A 17,110-nucleotide genomic window follows, 5' to 3' on the forward strand; every position below is an offset into this window, starting at 1 on the left:
TCAATATAGGAATACAATTTAGAAGTAACTGAAATTCGAAATTTAAAATTAAAGAATATTGAAAGATGAGTTTAGAGTCCACGTAGAAATACAATTAGAAATAATAAAAATTCAGAAATAAAAATAAATAATATAGGAAGAAGAGCATAGAGTCTATATATAAATACAATTTACATAAAATTCGGAATTAAATAAAAAAGAATATTAAAAGACGAGTCTAGAGTCCATATAGGAATATATATAATTTACAAATAAATAAAATTTGATATTAAAAATAATTAATAACTAACATGTATATAAAATACAATATGAATACTACACATTAGTAGTCTTGTAAAGTTATTGCAAAATTTAAAATTGTGTTGTCATTTTAATATATTTGAATAATATAATGAGAAAACATATATGCTATTATTTGAGAAAGAATATAATGATGCTAGCCACGTAATCTGCGCGGACTATCATGCTAGTTATATTATTAAAGGAATAGAAAAAGGAGCATCCATGTTCGCTCTCATGGCCTAGAAATTCTCACATTAATCGGAGAAAAAGAAAAAGTGAGTCCATATAGAAATACAATTTAGAAATAGCTGAAATTCGAAATTAAAAAATAAGAAATATTAGAAGAGGAGACTAGTGTCCATATAGAAATACAATTTAGAAACAGTTGAAATTCGGAATTAAAAAATAAGGAATATTAGAAGAGGAGACCAGATTCCATATAGAAATACAATTAGGAAATAATAGAAATTCGGAATTAAAAATAAGGAATATCAGAAGTAGAGTATAGAGTCCATATAGAAATATAATTAAGAAAAAAATAGAAATTCAGAATTAAAAAATAAGGAATATCAGAAGTAGAGTATAGAGTCCATGTAGAAATTTAAAACTAACTAAAATTCAGAATAAACATAATAAAATTAAAAGTAGAGTTTTCAGTCCGTATAAAAATACAATTTACAAATAACTAAAATTCGAAATTAAAAAAAACATGGGAAGAAGAGTTTAAAGGCTGTGTTCTTTGCTCCATGTTCCCAACCCCTCTCCCTCATATTCCGCGCGCACGTTTTTCAAACTAAACGGTGTGTTTTTCAAACTAAACGAAAGTTGTTTAAAAAAATCAAATTAATCCTTTTTTTTAAAAAAATTGTTAATACTTAATTAATCATGCGCTAATGGACCGTTCCATTTTCCGTGCGGGGAGATGGGTTCTAAACCATGACATGCGAACACACCCAAGTCTGTCTATATAGGAATACAATTTAGAAGTAACTGAAATTCGAAATTAAAAATTAAAGAATATTGAAAGATGAGTTTAGAGTTCACATAGAAATACAATTAGAAATAATAAAAATTCAGAAATAAAAATAAATAATATTGGAAAAAGAGCCTAGAGTATATATAGAAATACAATTTACAGAAAATTCGGAATTAAAAAAAGAAATATTAAAAGACGAGTCTAGAGTCCATATAGGAATATATATAATTTACAAATAACTAAAATTTGATATTAAAAATAACTAATAACTAACACGTATATAAAATACAATATGAATATTACACATTTGTAATTTCGTAAAGTTATTGCAAAATTTAAAATTATGATGTCTGTCAGGTATATGGGCCGGGGGTATGTGAAGTGAGGGGAATTTACCTTCCCATCCTACCGTGTGGCCCTACAGATTGGCCCTACCCCCGCACCTCGCGAATCGCAGACGCGGCCGAGAGGCCTCGGGGTGCCATGTCATGCCCCTCGGGCCCTCGCTCCGCCTTGCCCCGAGGCCCCCGTCCAGCTGCCATGTGGTGGGGACAGCAAGCGGGGAGGGGACCCAGGCTGAACCGCTATCAATGCGTGCGGCGCCCCAACTGCCCCTCGCCGCATTAAATACGGTAGGGGCAGACATAAGGTGCCGCCCGACTGACGCACATCAGTCAGGAGTGACTGGTCTGTGACCGGCCTATCGCCGGTCACGTCCGACTGGACGGGCGGCCGTGCCCCCACGTCGCCTCTGTCCCCGGCGGAGTGGAGGTAGGTATGACCCGTCCCATCGGAGCGTGATTCGGAGCTCCCTCCATGAGAAGGATGTCCACCACAAGTCTTCACCCATTTATGAGGGAATGACAGGGCTGTCCCCCGTGTCAGGCGAGGGGCGGCGATGGGTCCCGCTTAAGGACGAGCGGTGGCTTGGCTTCCGGGCGAAGGCACGAATTGTGATCTGGTCAAGGTAGGGTGGGTCCCCACCCTGTAGAAGAGTAGGTAGAGGCGGTGCATGTGGCTTCCCCTTGAGCTATAAAAGGAGGACCTTACCCACCGAGAAAGACGACGACTCTCAGGAAGCCTGAGCTCTAGGAGAAAAGAAGCGAGAACGCTCTCCGGAGTTTAGGAACCCTTGTAACTCTCAACCTTAAATCCCACACACAGGAGTAGGGTATTACGCTCCATCGCGGCCCGAACATGTATAATTCTCTTGCCCATACGCGACTAGCAAGACTCAGGGCGGATACGCGATCTCTAGAGGCGAGCTCTTTCCCCTAGCCGAACTCACAAAAGGGGGATCTCACGATCTCCCGATAGAGAGGATTACTCCTCAACAATGTCATTTTAATATATTTGAATAATATAATGAGAAAACATATATGCTATTATATGAGAGAAAATATAATGATACTAGCCGCGCAATCTGCATGGGCCATCATGCTAGTTTTAATAATAAGAAAATAGTCCGAGAAGGTTCGTAAAAAGTACTGAATGGATAAAACTTCTCGATTTACATAGCAAATACTAGTTAAAGGGATAGAAGTGAACTTATTTTAAGATAACTAGCACAATATCAATGCGTTGTAATGGATATTATAAAACAAAAAAGGTAAAATTTACAAGTTTTTTGCACAGTAAATCCATTTGGCATATAATGCCTACCTGGTGTTAAGATTTAATGATACAATACGATCAATGTATTGATAGGTATAAACTTCGAGTCAACTAAAAGAGCTTATTTAAGGGGTGTCAAACCTATGGGCCCATACGTCAAGAAGGGGGTAGTGCTGGCAAATTCAATGCCCCTACCATTGCTCTCTTTTAAAATGGTATAGACTAATACTACCATCATCACATTCTAGTATGATGTTGGTTTATTTTGGTGTGGTGTCGCGTGTTCTCTAAACGCACTATGTCGTGCTTCATCCATCTTAAAATAATCTTATCTTTGACCTATTTCACACGTACCAATAAAAATCTCTAATTTATTAAATGCTAATCTCTTCGTCTCAAAGTGAACAGAAGAATATACTAGTAATGCAATTATTTCTCTTCTAATCCGCTCTCAGTAGATTTACCCCGTACTTACAGCCCTCTACAATCCTCCCTAAACACAGAGTGCTATAGCACTGTGCAGTGCAGTGCCTCATTCGTCTCAAAATAATCCTATCTTTTACCTATTTCACGTACCAATAAAAATATCTAATTTGTTAAATGTTAATATCTCCATCTCAAAATAAACAGAAAAATATACTAGTAATACAATTACTTATGTTCCAATCCGCTCTCAGTCGACTTACCCCGCACTTACAGCCCTCTGGCAGTCTGGCCTCTACCATCCTTGCGCCGTCGCGCGCTCGTGCCGGGGCTTGGCTGCGAGCGAATAAAAAGAAAAGAAAACGTCAAGGCCTCAGACGCCAGAGCGCTACAAAATGGCCCACGCCGCCGCGGCCACGGGCGCACTGGCACCGCTGCATCCACTGCTTCGCTGCACGAGCCGTCATCTCTGCGCCTCGGCTTCCCCTCGCGCCGGCCTCTGCCTCCACCACCACCGCCGCCGCCGCAGCAGCAGCCGGAGGACGAAACTCGCCGTGCGCGCGATGGCACCGACGTTGTCCTCGTCGTCGACGGCGGCGGCGGCTCCCCCGGGGCTGAAGGAGGGCATCGCGGGGCTCTACGACGAGTCGTCCGGCGTGTGGGAGAGCATCTGGGGCGAGCACATGCACCACGGCTTCTACGACGCCGGCGAGGCCGCTTCCATGTCCGACCACCGCCGCGCCCAGATCCGCATGATCGAGGAATCCCTCGCCTTCGCCGCCGTCCCCGGTACGTATTGCCCGCCCCACTCCGCCCCCCCGGAATCTACGCTTGCCTGGCTGCGCGGCTGAGCCCATCCAGCTTTTCTGTTTGGCTGCAAGCCGCTGGCCATAGAGAATCCCGGCCATTTTTCTGCTGCTTAACAGTTGTTTCTGCTTACCTAACCCCTGCTCGCCACACGGCTCCAGCACGTACGGCAAAATCATGAGATATTCAGGGGGTTTTCTTTTTCTTTTTCTTTTTGGAGACGATAAACTCACCATCTTGATTGGTGTGGGTTTAATTTTGTACAGTACCACTATTTTGTTCCATTCATTCATCCACTTGGTACTCGTACTACGAAAGGTGTGGACCTGTGACAGTTTTGGCACGCACTATTCCCAACAGGGGTTTTGCAGTCCTATCTCACACTGTAGACCGTTTGAGCATCTAGGGCCCTTTTAAATCGTAGAAATAAAAAACAGAGAAATAAAAAAAACACAGGATTCTGACAGGAATACAATTATAAAACAGAGGATTGCAAAACACAGGAAAAACACAGGAATGACCGTTTGATTGGACCACGAGAAAAATGTAGGAATCATATGAGAGAGATAGACTCAGGAAATGTTCCAAGAGGTTAAATTTCTTGCTAACTTTCCTCTAAAATGTGCATAGGATTACCCATTCCATAGGAATTTTAAAGGATTATATATGATTCAATCCTTTGTTTCAAAGACCTTCATATGATTTTTTTTCCATAGGATTGAAATCCTCCAAAATTCCTACATTTTTCCTACAAATCAAAGGGGCCCTTAAGTTCGTTAGCTTTTCTGTTTGAAACATATTTTGCACGGATTATTTAGTTGATTAACACGATAAATCAATATTTTAAGAAATAAACTTTACACATAATTTAGAGTAAGTAATCTAACAATGCAGTAGAAGTTTTTTTTTTTTTGAGAAATCGTATTTTAATAAGAGTGGAGCAAAAACCTTTGGCAAAAATTTGGAGAAAAGAAGCTCAAAAAACAAAATCCGTGGCGAACCGGCGATTGTGGTATTAGTACTGCAAAGAATACGAAAAAGACCAAAATTGTTGCCTGAATTCAGCCGTAGTTTACCCTTGGAGTACGTACATGGTTCAATTAATTTGCTCTAGCTGATAATTGTGCTTGATGCCTGCAGATGATACGGAGAAGAAACCCAAAAGTGTAGTTGATGTTGGCTGTGGCATTGGTGGTAGCTCAAGATACTTGGCGAACAAATACGGAGCGCAATGCTACGGCATCACGTTGAGTCCGGTGCAGGCTAAAAGAGGAAATGCCCTCGCGGCAGAGCAAGGGTTATCAGACAAGGTGTGTATTACTACTGTTTATTCTGTTCTAAAAAAAATTCTACTGTTTATTCGTATCGGGATTTAATCTCGCTGTAGCTAGTCATAGTTACATTTGACAATATCAGAGGGTTTAAGCTCTGATTACTCACTGCTGGTGTGACGACAATCTGTTTAAGCAGGTCTCCTTTCAAGTTGGTGATGCATTGGAGCAGCCTTTTCCTGATGGGCAGTTTGATCTTGTCTGGTCCATGGAGAGTGGCGAGCACATGCCAGACAAACGGCAGGTAAGATACTCCTCTTTTTTATCCTTACAGGAAAAAGAAAATGGGAAAATGTAATCCCTTCGTATCAGGTTATAAGATTTTCTAGCATTGCCACGTTCATATAGATGTTAATGAATCTAAGCACATATATATGTTTAGATTTATTAACATATATATGAATATGGGTAATACTAGAAATTTTTATAATATGAAACGAAGGAAATATCTTGGATCGGAGAACGTTTCAAATCTAGCCATCAGGTTACGGTGGCATGGGTTACCATGCATCGGTTGGAATCTTGGTTGAGCAATCGCATCTGTCGATTTTAATTTGCCGGGTTGCGAAAATGTAGAAAAATGAGAGGATATTAATGAAACAATTCTGCTATTTATTAAAATCAGATGTCAATCAACTCATCTTGAGAGGAGTCTGTATTGGATGTTACTGAATAGTTTTTGGATCTTTTCACTCTCTTTTTTTAGCTAAGAGTTCTTACCTGAGTCTTTTACAGTTTGTAAGCGAGCTGGCACGCGTCGCAGCTCCTGGGGCGAGAATAATCATTGTGACCTGGTGCCATAGGAACCTCGAGCCATCCGAAGAGTCCCTGAAACCTGATGAGCTGAATCTCCTGAAAAGGATATGCGATGCATATTATCTCCCAGACTGGTGCTCTCCTTCTGATTATGTCAAAATTGCCGAGTCACTGTCTCTTGAGGTAAAAAAACTTTTCATGCTCTGAACTCGTAAGTGAATTTAAGTTACAACTTGATATGGTTTGCACATCAACTTGCGTACCATGCCGATTTGCATTCTCGCAAGAGATTCTTGCATGTGTGTGACATGTGAAATGTGCCAGGATATAAGGACAGCTGATTGGTCAGAGAACGTCGCCCCATTCTGGCCTGCGGTTATAAAATCAGCATTGACATGGAAAGGTTTAACTTCTCTGCTAAGAAGTGGTATGATCTTGCCATCTTCCTTTCCTCCACTTATGATTATCGGCAAACAGATGTTGGACAAAATTGAACTAATTTGTGTTGCCTTCGTCTTAATTTGAAGGGTGGAAGACGATAAGAGGTGCAATGGTGATGCCTCTGATGATCGAAGGATACAAGAAAGGGCTCATCAAATTCACCATCATCACCTGTCGCAAGCCCGAAACAACGCGGTAGTACCCTAGTAGTGAAACTACGCTCCTGCTATCTTCTCCATCACGAATAACGCAAATTCTGACGAGTTAGCACCTACTGATGGCGATTTGTTGATTTGGGGAACAGCCAGTGCACTGTTACCACGTCATTGATTTTGTACTCGTCAGACTTAAAAAAAAAATTATCCATGAATGTGCACTCCAAATACGTCAAGAAATTCTTAGATCTTCAGACCAACTCGTCAGCTAGAGGTGGCTAAAAAGCTCTTTAGCTCCCTCGGTGCAAGATTGCTTTGATTGACCTAGTTTTCTTCTTAAAATTAAAACTATTTTACTTTGGATGGAAGTTAGTTTCACTCTGTCTGGGCTTGGCTCATTAGCTCGTTAAGAAAAACAGTTTCAAATGATAAAATAACATAATAAATCAATTTCGAAGAAAAATGGAGTAGATAAAAAGCACAGCCGGGCTCAACCGAGGACTTATTTAGATTGAAGGATTTTCATGGGAATTTTGGAGGACTCAAATCCTTGATAAAATTTCTACAAGCCCCTTTGGAACATAACAGGATCGCTATAAATCCTATGCCTCCCAATTTCATAGGAAAATAAACATGAGCTCAAACTCATGTTTTTATTTCCCTTTGAGAAATCTAATGCACTCTCTCCCTATCTCTCTCCCTTTGAGAAGTCTAATGCACTCGCTCCCTATCTCTATAGTTTATCTCCTTTGAAATTTCTGTGTTTACTTGCTACTAATCATCCAAAGGCAACTACTCTATAGTATTCATGTATTTTAAATTTCTGTAGGATTTTATAGAGCGTGGCATCTTATTTCTATGTTTTTTTTTATCACTGTGTTTTTAAAATTTTGCGCTCCAAAGGCGCACTAGCAGTGCAGCAGCGTCACTATGTCAGCTCGACGCCGAACCGCCATCCTTCTCCGATGGCGCGGCGCGCTCACCACGCCACCCGCGCCGCACGGTGAACCAAAGCTGGCACGGCACGGGCAGGCGCCAGCACAGTCGGGCAACCGACGGTCTGCCGCGCGCCGCGTGGTGCTCCGGTCACGGAGACGTCGGCAATCGGCGTCCATCGATGTTGCCGTCTCACTCTCGTCGTCCTTCAGGATGACCCACTTGCCCGCTCCATAATTCACAAAATAGCCAAGCAAAAGAACGGCTCCATCTGGTACGAAAATGACAGGGCCCTGGTTAAGAAATCAACGACGTTGCGAAGAAAGCTTGGTCTCTGACGAGAGAATGGCAGGAAACGATAAGGTAGTCAGGTAGAGCTAGAACTGTCAGTTTCACACAGGATCATTCACTTTCTCTCCACCAGCTCAACAAAGGCTCGCCAAATCACATCAACAAGAATGCTTATTGTATAATCATCCCTCGTGTTCACCAATAAATCTGCTGCGGCTTATTGGTATTGTATGACTAAGAACAGGGTTCGTGGCTATAGCTGACATCCGTAAATTTGTAATCCATCTTGGAATTAACAAAAAGGTAGCACACAATTTGAGCCCAATCTCTGCTTAATTTGTCGGCAGGACGTCCAACTTTTATCAGTTCTTCACGGTGGTTACATGCCTAAGAAGCATCTGGATCACTTCAGGGGAGACATTTGCAGCCTGCTCCTTCAGTTGCGCAATTTTCGTGTCAGTTTCTTGCTCAAGCCGTTTTACGTTTGCACCAGAATCACCGCTACTCTGGAAAGAAACAGGAAGGTTAGCGGCAATAGCTCTTCTAATTCCACGAACTATACAAGATTGAAAGATGCATACCTCCGCAACCTTCCTCTGGAACTCAGCTTCCATCTGAGCACGGTACTCAGCTATTTCTCTCTCAGCCTCCTCTTTTGCCTGACGAAGCCTTGCTGATTTTGCTGTCAAATAGGAAAGGTATTCAGTTTCAAACCCAAGTCAGATCTCTAGATGTTGAATAAAAAATGAGTAGGAGTAACATGTTTGTATTGCGTGCTTAGAAGCAAAAGATAGAACATGGTTTCTGTAAACGATCATACAAGGCCATCGCATTCTACAAAAGCTGTCAAAGGGCACAATTCAGGGTAACATACCACTTTTTTTATACATTTCCATTCAGGTGTTATTTCCAAAATATATGTGATATATTCGATGTCCAACTATATGAACAAAATACCATGATAATTACATGCTAAAAAGATATCAAAGGAATCAGACAGGTACTTTACCTTAGTTAAGGTACAGAAGAATAGTAACAAGAAAGCATGTTTTTCACTCAATTTTCGAGGAACTAACAGAAAACATGAGGCCATCTCTAATTCCCACTGTTGAACATGTTTTAAATTCCAGAAAGCATGTTTTCATTCTGCTGAACATGGAATTTTCCCACTGTTGATTTGCTTAATGTTGGTACAATGGAACTTATTCAACAAACAGGATGATTCAAAATTACCCTATAAAGACATCAACAAAGAAATATACGAGCAAAAGCTTGTTGTAGGTATATCGAAGCAATCATTGCACATATTTCGTACAACATAAGCAATTCCCCCCATCAATTTCCGCGTTAATCTTAATGAATATTTGTGGAACAATTACCGCTCCTAGCAGCATTCACAATCTGTTGAGCTTCTTGCTCTGCAGCCAATAATTGCTGAATTCCACCTTGGCGTCTGTTAGCATCCATCTTCCTTCTGCTACATGGTGTGAGGAACTATTTTATTATTAGACAAAATAACACATAGTGAAAGCCGAGTGGAATATAACAAGTCCTAAATGAACAGAACACAAATGAATGTGATTGCATAACATATGCCAGAATTCGAGCATTCACAAGATACATTTTAAGAGGTATAAATAAAAAATGGAAGATGTTATCTTCTAATAAAAGCCACTGACTTTTAGTTACAATAACAGGTGCTAATTTGGCACCGGATAACAGTTACAATAACGAGGATAACAACAAAACAAAAGGACTTTCTCTCCCATACCTAATATCCCTACTTGTGCTACTTTGCATTCAGAAGCACAATAAAGAAAATAGCAGTAGTGGGCCTCCTATTGTTTTTACTGGGAGTAAGAGGGTTCTTTCCAAGCTACCGGCTTGCCTGTAATTCAGTTATGCTTGTTTACCCATGTACAGGTTTGCTGAATGAAGAGGTCACGGAATTAGTTAACCATATCAGAGGATTTTAAAAGTGTGCGTGTACAAAATAACATCTGCTCTCTATCCCAATCTACGATCACAGAATACAATCATGCGATATTATATTTCTTCTTGCACAAAATCAAACCACAGAGTGGACCAAGAGCTTTTATGATGATACGATCAGCCGAAAAGAGTCAGAATACTAAAACTAAACAAGCATACGTCTATAGCGGCGAGCAGAAGGCAATAATCCCCCAAGATTCATCCCTGATCCGGCCCACAACGATCCCATTGCCAGTTTTCACCACCTCCCCACTTCTCCACAATAGTGTTTGAGATGCGCAAGCAAATGTGAGTGGAAATAATCAGGAAAAAAAAAACCTACTAGAGAGGCAAAGCCTCCAGATTCGCTTCAATCAACCGAAGATTGGATCGAGCGAGGGACCTGGTATGCGCAGGCGAGAGGGGATCATACCTGCGCGCACGACGATTCTCGAAGGGGTGTTGGGGTTGCAGGTTGCAGCCTTGCAGGAGCCAGGAGCGGATCTGTGGCTAGCGATAGAGGAGAGAAGTCTGAGAAGCCGTGAAGGCACAGATTGACAACGAAATCGGGTTATGATTGGACACATAAAATTGGGCCGTAAGCGGCAAGGCCCAACATGTTCAACCCAAACTGTAATGGAAAAAGTACACCGAAGGTCCCTACCACAAAACCAAAACCGGATACAACGCGTCCCTCAACCTATAAAACCAGTGCAAATCCTCGGCAGTTTCAAACCCGGTTTCGTCCGACGTGGCAGCTGACTCAGCGTGGGACCCACATGGGCCCCATGCGTCAGCCTCTTCTTCCCCACCCCTCCATCTCTCTTCCTCTCTCTCTCCTTCCCTCTCCACAGGCGGCAATCGGCAGGCTGGGCGCGGCAGGCCGGCGCAGCGGGCTCGGCAGGCTGGTGCGACGGGCCCGCGGCCGACGGTTGGCAGGGGAGGGGCTGGGCGTGGCAGGCCGGCTGGTGGGGAGGAGGTCGGCGAAGCGAGACGGCAGAGGAGGAGGCCCACGGGTGGTAGGAGCGGCAGGTGTGCTCGAACAGGTCCTGTGCCGCCTGCGCGCGGTCGTCCCCGCGGCACATGACAGAGAGAAGGGAGTTGAGGGCAACGGCGTCCAGCTCCACGCCGTACTTCCCCATGACATTGAAGGCCTCGACGGCTTTCCTGTGGTTGCCGCTGGCGCATTAGGAGGAGAAGATGGAGGCGAAGGTGGCGACGGTGACGAGGCCGCTGCCCTCCTTGTTCATGGTGCGGACGGCGGACGGCGTCCCACATGGGCTACTCCATGCCGGCCTTGCCGAGAATGTCGACGAGGAGGTTCCAGGCGTAGCCGGTGTGATTCACCGACCGCCCCGACCAGACGAAGAAGCGGACGGCGGACTTGGGACGGGAGTAGCAGACGCGGGACCTGAGCACCTGCTCCGCGACCTCCGCTTCCGCATCCCCCGACTGGACCCGGCGAGGATCTCCAGGAACGCCTCCGCGCGCGGTGAATCCTCCTCGCCGTCCAGCCGCCCCTTCTCCGTCGCCGCGCTCATCGGCGACAAGCGAAGGGATTAGGATTTAGGAACAATGAAATTGCTTTTGGGATTGAACTGCTTCCGATTCTCTGAATCTCCCCTCAAACAGCATTGACTGGAAGGTTGTTGGTGATGAGTTTCCGCGGTGTCCGTTTGCTGTGTGTAGGTGTATTTGGTGAGGCGGCGCCGCCCTCACCGACGACATGGAGATTGCGTTTCCGGAGAGCGAGACGAGTGCGGGCGGTGGCCGACGAGTGGTGTTGTCCCGCGGCAGTGACAAGGACAATGGTGGCTAGAGAGAGAGAGATGGATGCGATGGATGTGGTGACGGCGACGACGACGACATGCGGATGGATGTGGCGCTCCGTGGGCTGGTGATGAGCCGAGCACGGTAGCGTGGTCGGCATCCGGTGACGCCCGAGCTCGGTGACGCCGCCGCCGCCGCCGGTGGCAGCTCCTCCCTCGCCAGCCGCCACCCGCGCCCATCTTCTCTCTGCCAACTGCCCGTGGAGAGAGGACAGAGAGAGAAAGAGGTGAAGAGGAGAGGGGAAGAAGATGCAGACATGTGGGACCCACGTGGGTCCCACGCTGAGTCAACTGTCACGTCAGAAACTTAGTTTGCACTGGTTCTGTAAGTTGAGGAATGCGTTGTATCTGATTTGTGGTTAAGGACGATTTTGTAACTCGATGACAAGTTGAGGGACCTTCGGTGTACCTTTTCCAATTGTAATTTAGCAGGGCAATAGGCCCTCTGGAGTCTGGACGCAAACGTGCAAACTGTTGCTGGTTCCATTTGGATTTACAAAACACGGTTTCATTCTTGCAGGAAAATACTACCTCCGTTTTTTAATAGATGACGCCGTTAATTTTTGAAAACTGTATATTTTTTCTTGAATTCTAAATGGGACTTAAAGAAAACTGTATTTTTTTTCTCTACTGGTTGTTAGTGCCACTTGTAATCTTGTCACAGGGGTAGGACTAAATCCATCAGGATTGAATTATGGCATTCTTTTAAATACTAGTTTCTATCTGTCTTTAATAATTTTTAGAATTTCATGTTAGCAAAAAAATATTTTTACATGATCTATGCATTTGAACTTTAATTCAATTCATATCGTACATAAAATATATTTCATGTAAAGTGCAGTACTATGATATTGCGTGGGCACAATAAAACTTTACAAGATGAGGCCCACATGTAAGTCATAGGAGAAAAACTAAAAAGCGTAGGGCCCACTCGTCAGCCCTATTCTCCCTCTCTGTCTTTTCCCCCAAAAACAGCAGAGCAAGCGGAGGCGGCGACGATGGTGATGGTGATTGCAGTGGTGCGGGTTGTATGCTGTGGATGGCGATGGCGATGGCGATGGCGGTGGTGTGGGCTGTCTACGGTGCATTATCCATTTAAGTTGTATGGATGAACCATGATAAAAAAAAATAATCCAGAACAATTTTTTAAGCATATGTATCCCTTAATATAATACAGACCATAATTACAATCTCAAATGACAGCCTGGTGCAAACTGACGCATCTAGTGTGAGATAGTATGTAGAAGATAATCACACGACATTCCATATAAAAGGTGATGGTGTGCTGTACAAAACAAGAGGACGATGGTGAGTAACATTCGATGAGCAATTTACTATATTCAATATTTTTTTGAATTAATTTAGATCATGTGAACCTACCTTTGCTCACCAGTCAAGAACGTCTTTATACACGATATTTCTAGTGCTCTTCCCTGTTGAATCAATTTCTTTCTTTGGCTTTGCCAAAATCCTTGTTGTTAGCCTTGACACACCCCTTGACAATGCGACATATAGCTGACCATGTGAAAACACGGGCTCTAGAAGATAGATCCCAACATTTGGGATGGTTTGTCCTTGTGATTTGTTAATGGTCATTGCGAAACTGAGACGTATTGGGAATTGCTTCCTCTTGAATTTGAAAGGTAGAGATATATCGTCGGAGGGAGACAAAGGGATTCGTGGGATAAACACCCTTTTGCTGGCATGTTGTCCACCAACAATCTCAGCATCATTTGCATTATCTTGAAAAGCTCTAACCATTAGTCTAGTCCCGTTGCACAATCCATTATTTGGATCAAGGTTGCGAAGAAGAATCACGGGACAATTGATTTTTACTATTAGCTCGTGTGGTGGCAGACCATTTGGAGTGATAGAGTTAAGGTAGTCCAGAGGATAACTGTTGTGAGGGTCATCATCAACAGAGTCAAAGCTGTGATAAACCTTGGCCTGCCCTGGAAATCTGTCAATCATATTCGCATTCAGCTTGTCCACGTAATCATTTTTAGTGGATAGAATAGCACGTGTGCTCATATAAGATGCAGAGCTTGCATTCTTTTCATCATCAAGTAAGTGAAACACATGATTAATCAATTCGTGTACTGAATCCTCGCTATTCCCATAAGCAATCACAATTTCATCAGGCAAGCGAACGTAATCATCTCTGATAGTGTTTTCAGTGCCATTTCCAATTCTAAGGAGATATTCCGAAAACCATGGATCAGATTGAGCCCTCATGTTACGCGACAATCTGATCTTCCTAATATTTTCCCATAAATATGATCTCTGCAATGTTGCATCAGTTATCTGGGCCCTTGTCCCACGTGTAACCACGGGAAGTAACTGTCTGAAATCACCGCCAAAAACAATAACCTTTTCTCCAAATGGCAATGAACAACCCATAATGTCTTGAAGAGACCTATCAAGTGTCTCTACGGCTTGACGCTTCGTCATTGTAGCTTCATCCCAAATAATTAAGGATGCCATGTGAAGCAATTCCGCGGTGCCACTTTGCTTCGTGAAGTTGCACATGCTATTGTGAGCAATCTTAATAGGGATTTTGAATCTCGAGTGCGCGGTACGTCCTCCGGGCAAAATCGATGCTGCTATACCAGACGTCGCAGTTGCAATGGCTATTAATCTCTCGGACCACACTCTAGCAAGAAGCGCCTTGTACAGAAATGTTTTGCCAGTGCCACCTGGGCCATCGATAAAAAATACCTGGCTCTTCTTATTAGTTACATGATCAATGATCTCATTAAATCCTGCACGCTGCTCATCATTAAGGGATGTGTATATGTCTAAATGGTCTTGGTCCACTGGCACGTTAAGTTCGTCTATAATCTCTTGTCATTACGTCGTTGCAACGTTCACCTGATTAGTGAAAACAAATATATGCATCATGAAACTATTGGTGGGTGGTGCAAATGTAAACTAATAAGAAAAAGACGTGATAGTATAAGAAAAAAAATACATATATCAATGACCTCGGGAAGGCCATACTCCGTGATATCCTTCCCCATGGAATGAAGCAAATCACGTATGTCTCGTAGGACCATCTACTCTATTGCTGCAGGGTTAGTGTTCCCTCGGCTGTAATCTTCAGACATTGCAGCCTTGTGATTGTCCCATAGTGCACGGATATCAGTGACTTCGCAAAATACCAGTATGGTTGCAAATAACCGACGCAGAGCAGATGGCATTTGGAAAGTGAATGCCTCGTTCAAACAATCGTCATGTGACTTATCCGTCTCCACAAGCCCTCTCTTCTCGCATGCCTCTCTAAAGGTAGAGTACGTTGTACCTGACACTGTCCTCAAATCTTCAAACGAGGTTGCACCTCGCACGTGGTTGAGAAGCACTCTCAAGTAGTATCTCTCCCCCTCTGCAGGGTGAGCGTACACAACCCGTCCAACTTGGCCTCTCTTTGTTTTCCTTTTTTGCCACACATTCTGTCCGGTTATCCAACGGTAGTGTTCAGGGAACTCCTTTTATAGCAGTTTCCTTGCTTCCGGGTCTACTTGATTCATTTTGAAATACTCCGTAAGAGTTGTCCTGGTAGAAGATGGACGATTAACAACATCCTCAAGATTACCACCCTCAGTATACGTGACATACTGCATGTTAGGAATATGAAGTTGGAGCTGCAGAACAGCTGGATAGATACCAAACAGTGGAAAACCAAGCATCCTATGTATAGCCTCTGGTGGTGTCACGTATCTAGCATTTCTGTACTGTTGTATCTCATTTATTTCCCCAGATGGATCAACCGAGAAAGATGCACAGTCGTGTCCTTTATACACATACTTATAGAGGTACTTCACAGATTTGATGCTTGCACAAGCCTCAACATTGATGTGACAATTATACCGCATAAGCAGTCCTGGATTATATGGGACCACCCACCTATTGTCTAACACTGCACCTCTAATCTTGACACGCCATCCGTCATCTCTTCTCCTGTACAAAGGGTACGAGTCCTTCCCTTGTTGTGTTGCTTGATTGAACTATCGAGGAAAGTCGAAGCGATACTCTCCATCCACCATACAAGCACAATTCCTATTCAGTGTGCCGCATGGTCCATGCAACATATGCTTGATGACAAGACGATGTAGCTCAGGGTATTTGGCCTTGTCTGGTATCTCCGTGCAAATCACTTTATCGTACTCATCTGGGGTTGTCAATTTACTGCTTGACTTCATGATCAACAGGATGTGTTCATGTGATAGTCCCCTTTTCTGAAACTCAGTGACGTGCGCGTAAGCCTGAACCTCCCCAAAATATTTTTTCTTCACAATAAGATCCAACACATCTCGCAGCTTAGCCCTGAAAACTCTTGCGACAAGGTCTGGTCGATCTTGAGGTTGCTGGCCGGGTTCAAGATGTTCCGTTATCTCATCCCAGTATGGGTTGCACGTCATTGTGATGAAGTAATTTGGCCTCCCAAAACAATGGACAAGAGCCATCGCATTGAGAAACCTTCGTTGCATGTCGCGATCACCTCCCGGAAAAGATCGAGGTAGCACAATCCTCTTACCAACTGCCGAACCGCTTGTCTTTCCAGAAGAAAGCACGTCAACCACGCCCTGCAATTATTAAATAACACCATGATCAAATAACTGGTATGTTGAATCACAGATGGGAGACAATATCAATAGTTGTAGAAATATGTTATACCATTTACCTGGTATAGCTCAGCCCGAATCTTTTTTTGGTTCTCAGGTTTTGAGTACCAATCGAGTCTCATAGACTCGATTTTGATGTACATGTCAACGGCCCATTGTTGGAAAAGTCATCCTCCGAACAAATGATGTTTAGAAGTCCCCTTCTAACCTGCAGCCTGAAGCAATAGTACTCCCTCGCTGTGACAAACTTGTCCTTTTTCCCTTTGCCAGATTTACTACTATCGTCATTATCATCTTCATTGTCTAGATAATTGTCAACAACCTCATTCTTTGCGTCCAAACTTACATATTAATATACATAAACAATGCATAAGGACATAAAGTTTAGAAATTATTCGACAAAAGCCACGAGTGAACGTACCTGGAAGATCATTAAAAGTGCTTTCTTCGTTGGTATGTACATCACCAAAAGTTGATGCTTCACATGTTTCATCCATTTCCACATCACACGGAATCTGGTTGGGATCGTCGTACGACATTTTTAGGTTCCACCCAATCTCCCCATTAGGGTTAAATAAAGGATACGCCAAAGGATCATAACAACCATGGTATGCTTTGATATAACAAGGCTTATCACTTTTTGCATGTACCAAGACATGTCTATCAAAAGTTTTCA

General features: G+C 43.3%; 2 protein-coding genes across 6 annotated transcripts; one reads left to right on the forward strand and one right to left on the reverse strand.

Annotated features, from left to right (window-relative positions):
• The first annotated feature begins 3,598 nt into the window (after positions 1–3,598).
• LOC127764584 (probable tocopherol O-methyltransferase, chloroplastic) lies at positions 3,599–7,039 on the forward strand. The gene is made up of 6 exons (XM_052289477.1): positions 3,599–4,084; positions 5,243–5,412; positions 5,573–5,677; positions 6,169–6,372; positions 6,514–6,616; positions 6,717–7,039. The coding sequence occupies exons 1-6, from the start codon at positions 3,691–3,693 to the stop codon at positions 6,827–6,829; spliced, it is 1,089 nt and encodes a 362-aa protein (XP_052145437.1). The 5' UTR covers positions 3,599–3,690; the 3' UTR covers positions 6,830–7,039.
• Positions 7,040–8,165: 1,126 nt separating this feature from the next.
• LOC127764509 (V-type proton ATPase subunit G1-like) lies at positions 8,166–10,567 on the reverse strand. 5 transcript variants are annotated; one of them, XM_052289391.1, is made up of 4 exons: positions 10,417–10,567; positions 9,392–9,486; positions 8,594–8,694; positions 8,166–8,518 (listed from the first exon to the last, which is right to left on the reverse strand). In XM_052289391.1, exons 2-4 carry the CDS (start codon positions 9,477–9,479, stop codon positions 8,375–8,377), a joined length of 333 nt encoding a protein of 110 aa, XP_052145351.1. In that variant the 5' UTR covers positions 9,480–9,486; positions 10,417–10,567; the 3' UTR covers positions 8,166–8,374. The 5 variants fall into 5 exon arrangements, with proteins under 5 accessions (XP_052145351.1, XP_052145352.1, XP_052145353.1 ...); XM_052289392.1 differs by having other exon boundaries at positions 9,392–9,489; positions 10,417–10,550; XM_052289393.1 differs by having other exon boundaries at positions 9,392–9,506; positions 10,417–10,538.
• Between the last annotated feature and the right edge of the window lie 6,543 nt (positions 10,568–17,110).

The sequence above is a fragment of the Oryza glaberrima genome, chromosome 2 (genome assembly GCF_000147395.1).
Source record: "Oryza glaberrima chromosome 2, OglaRS2, whole genome shotgun sequence".
Taxonomy (NCBI): domain Eukaryota; kingdom Viridiplantae; phylum Streptophyta; class Magnoliopsida; order Poales; family Poaceae; genus Oryza; species Oryza glaberrima.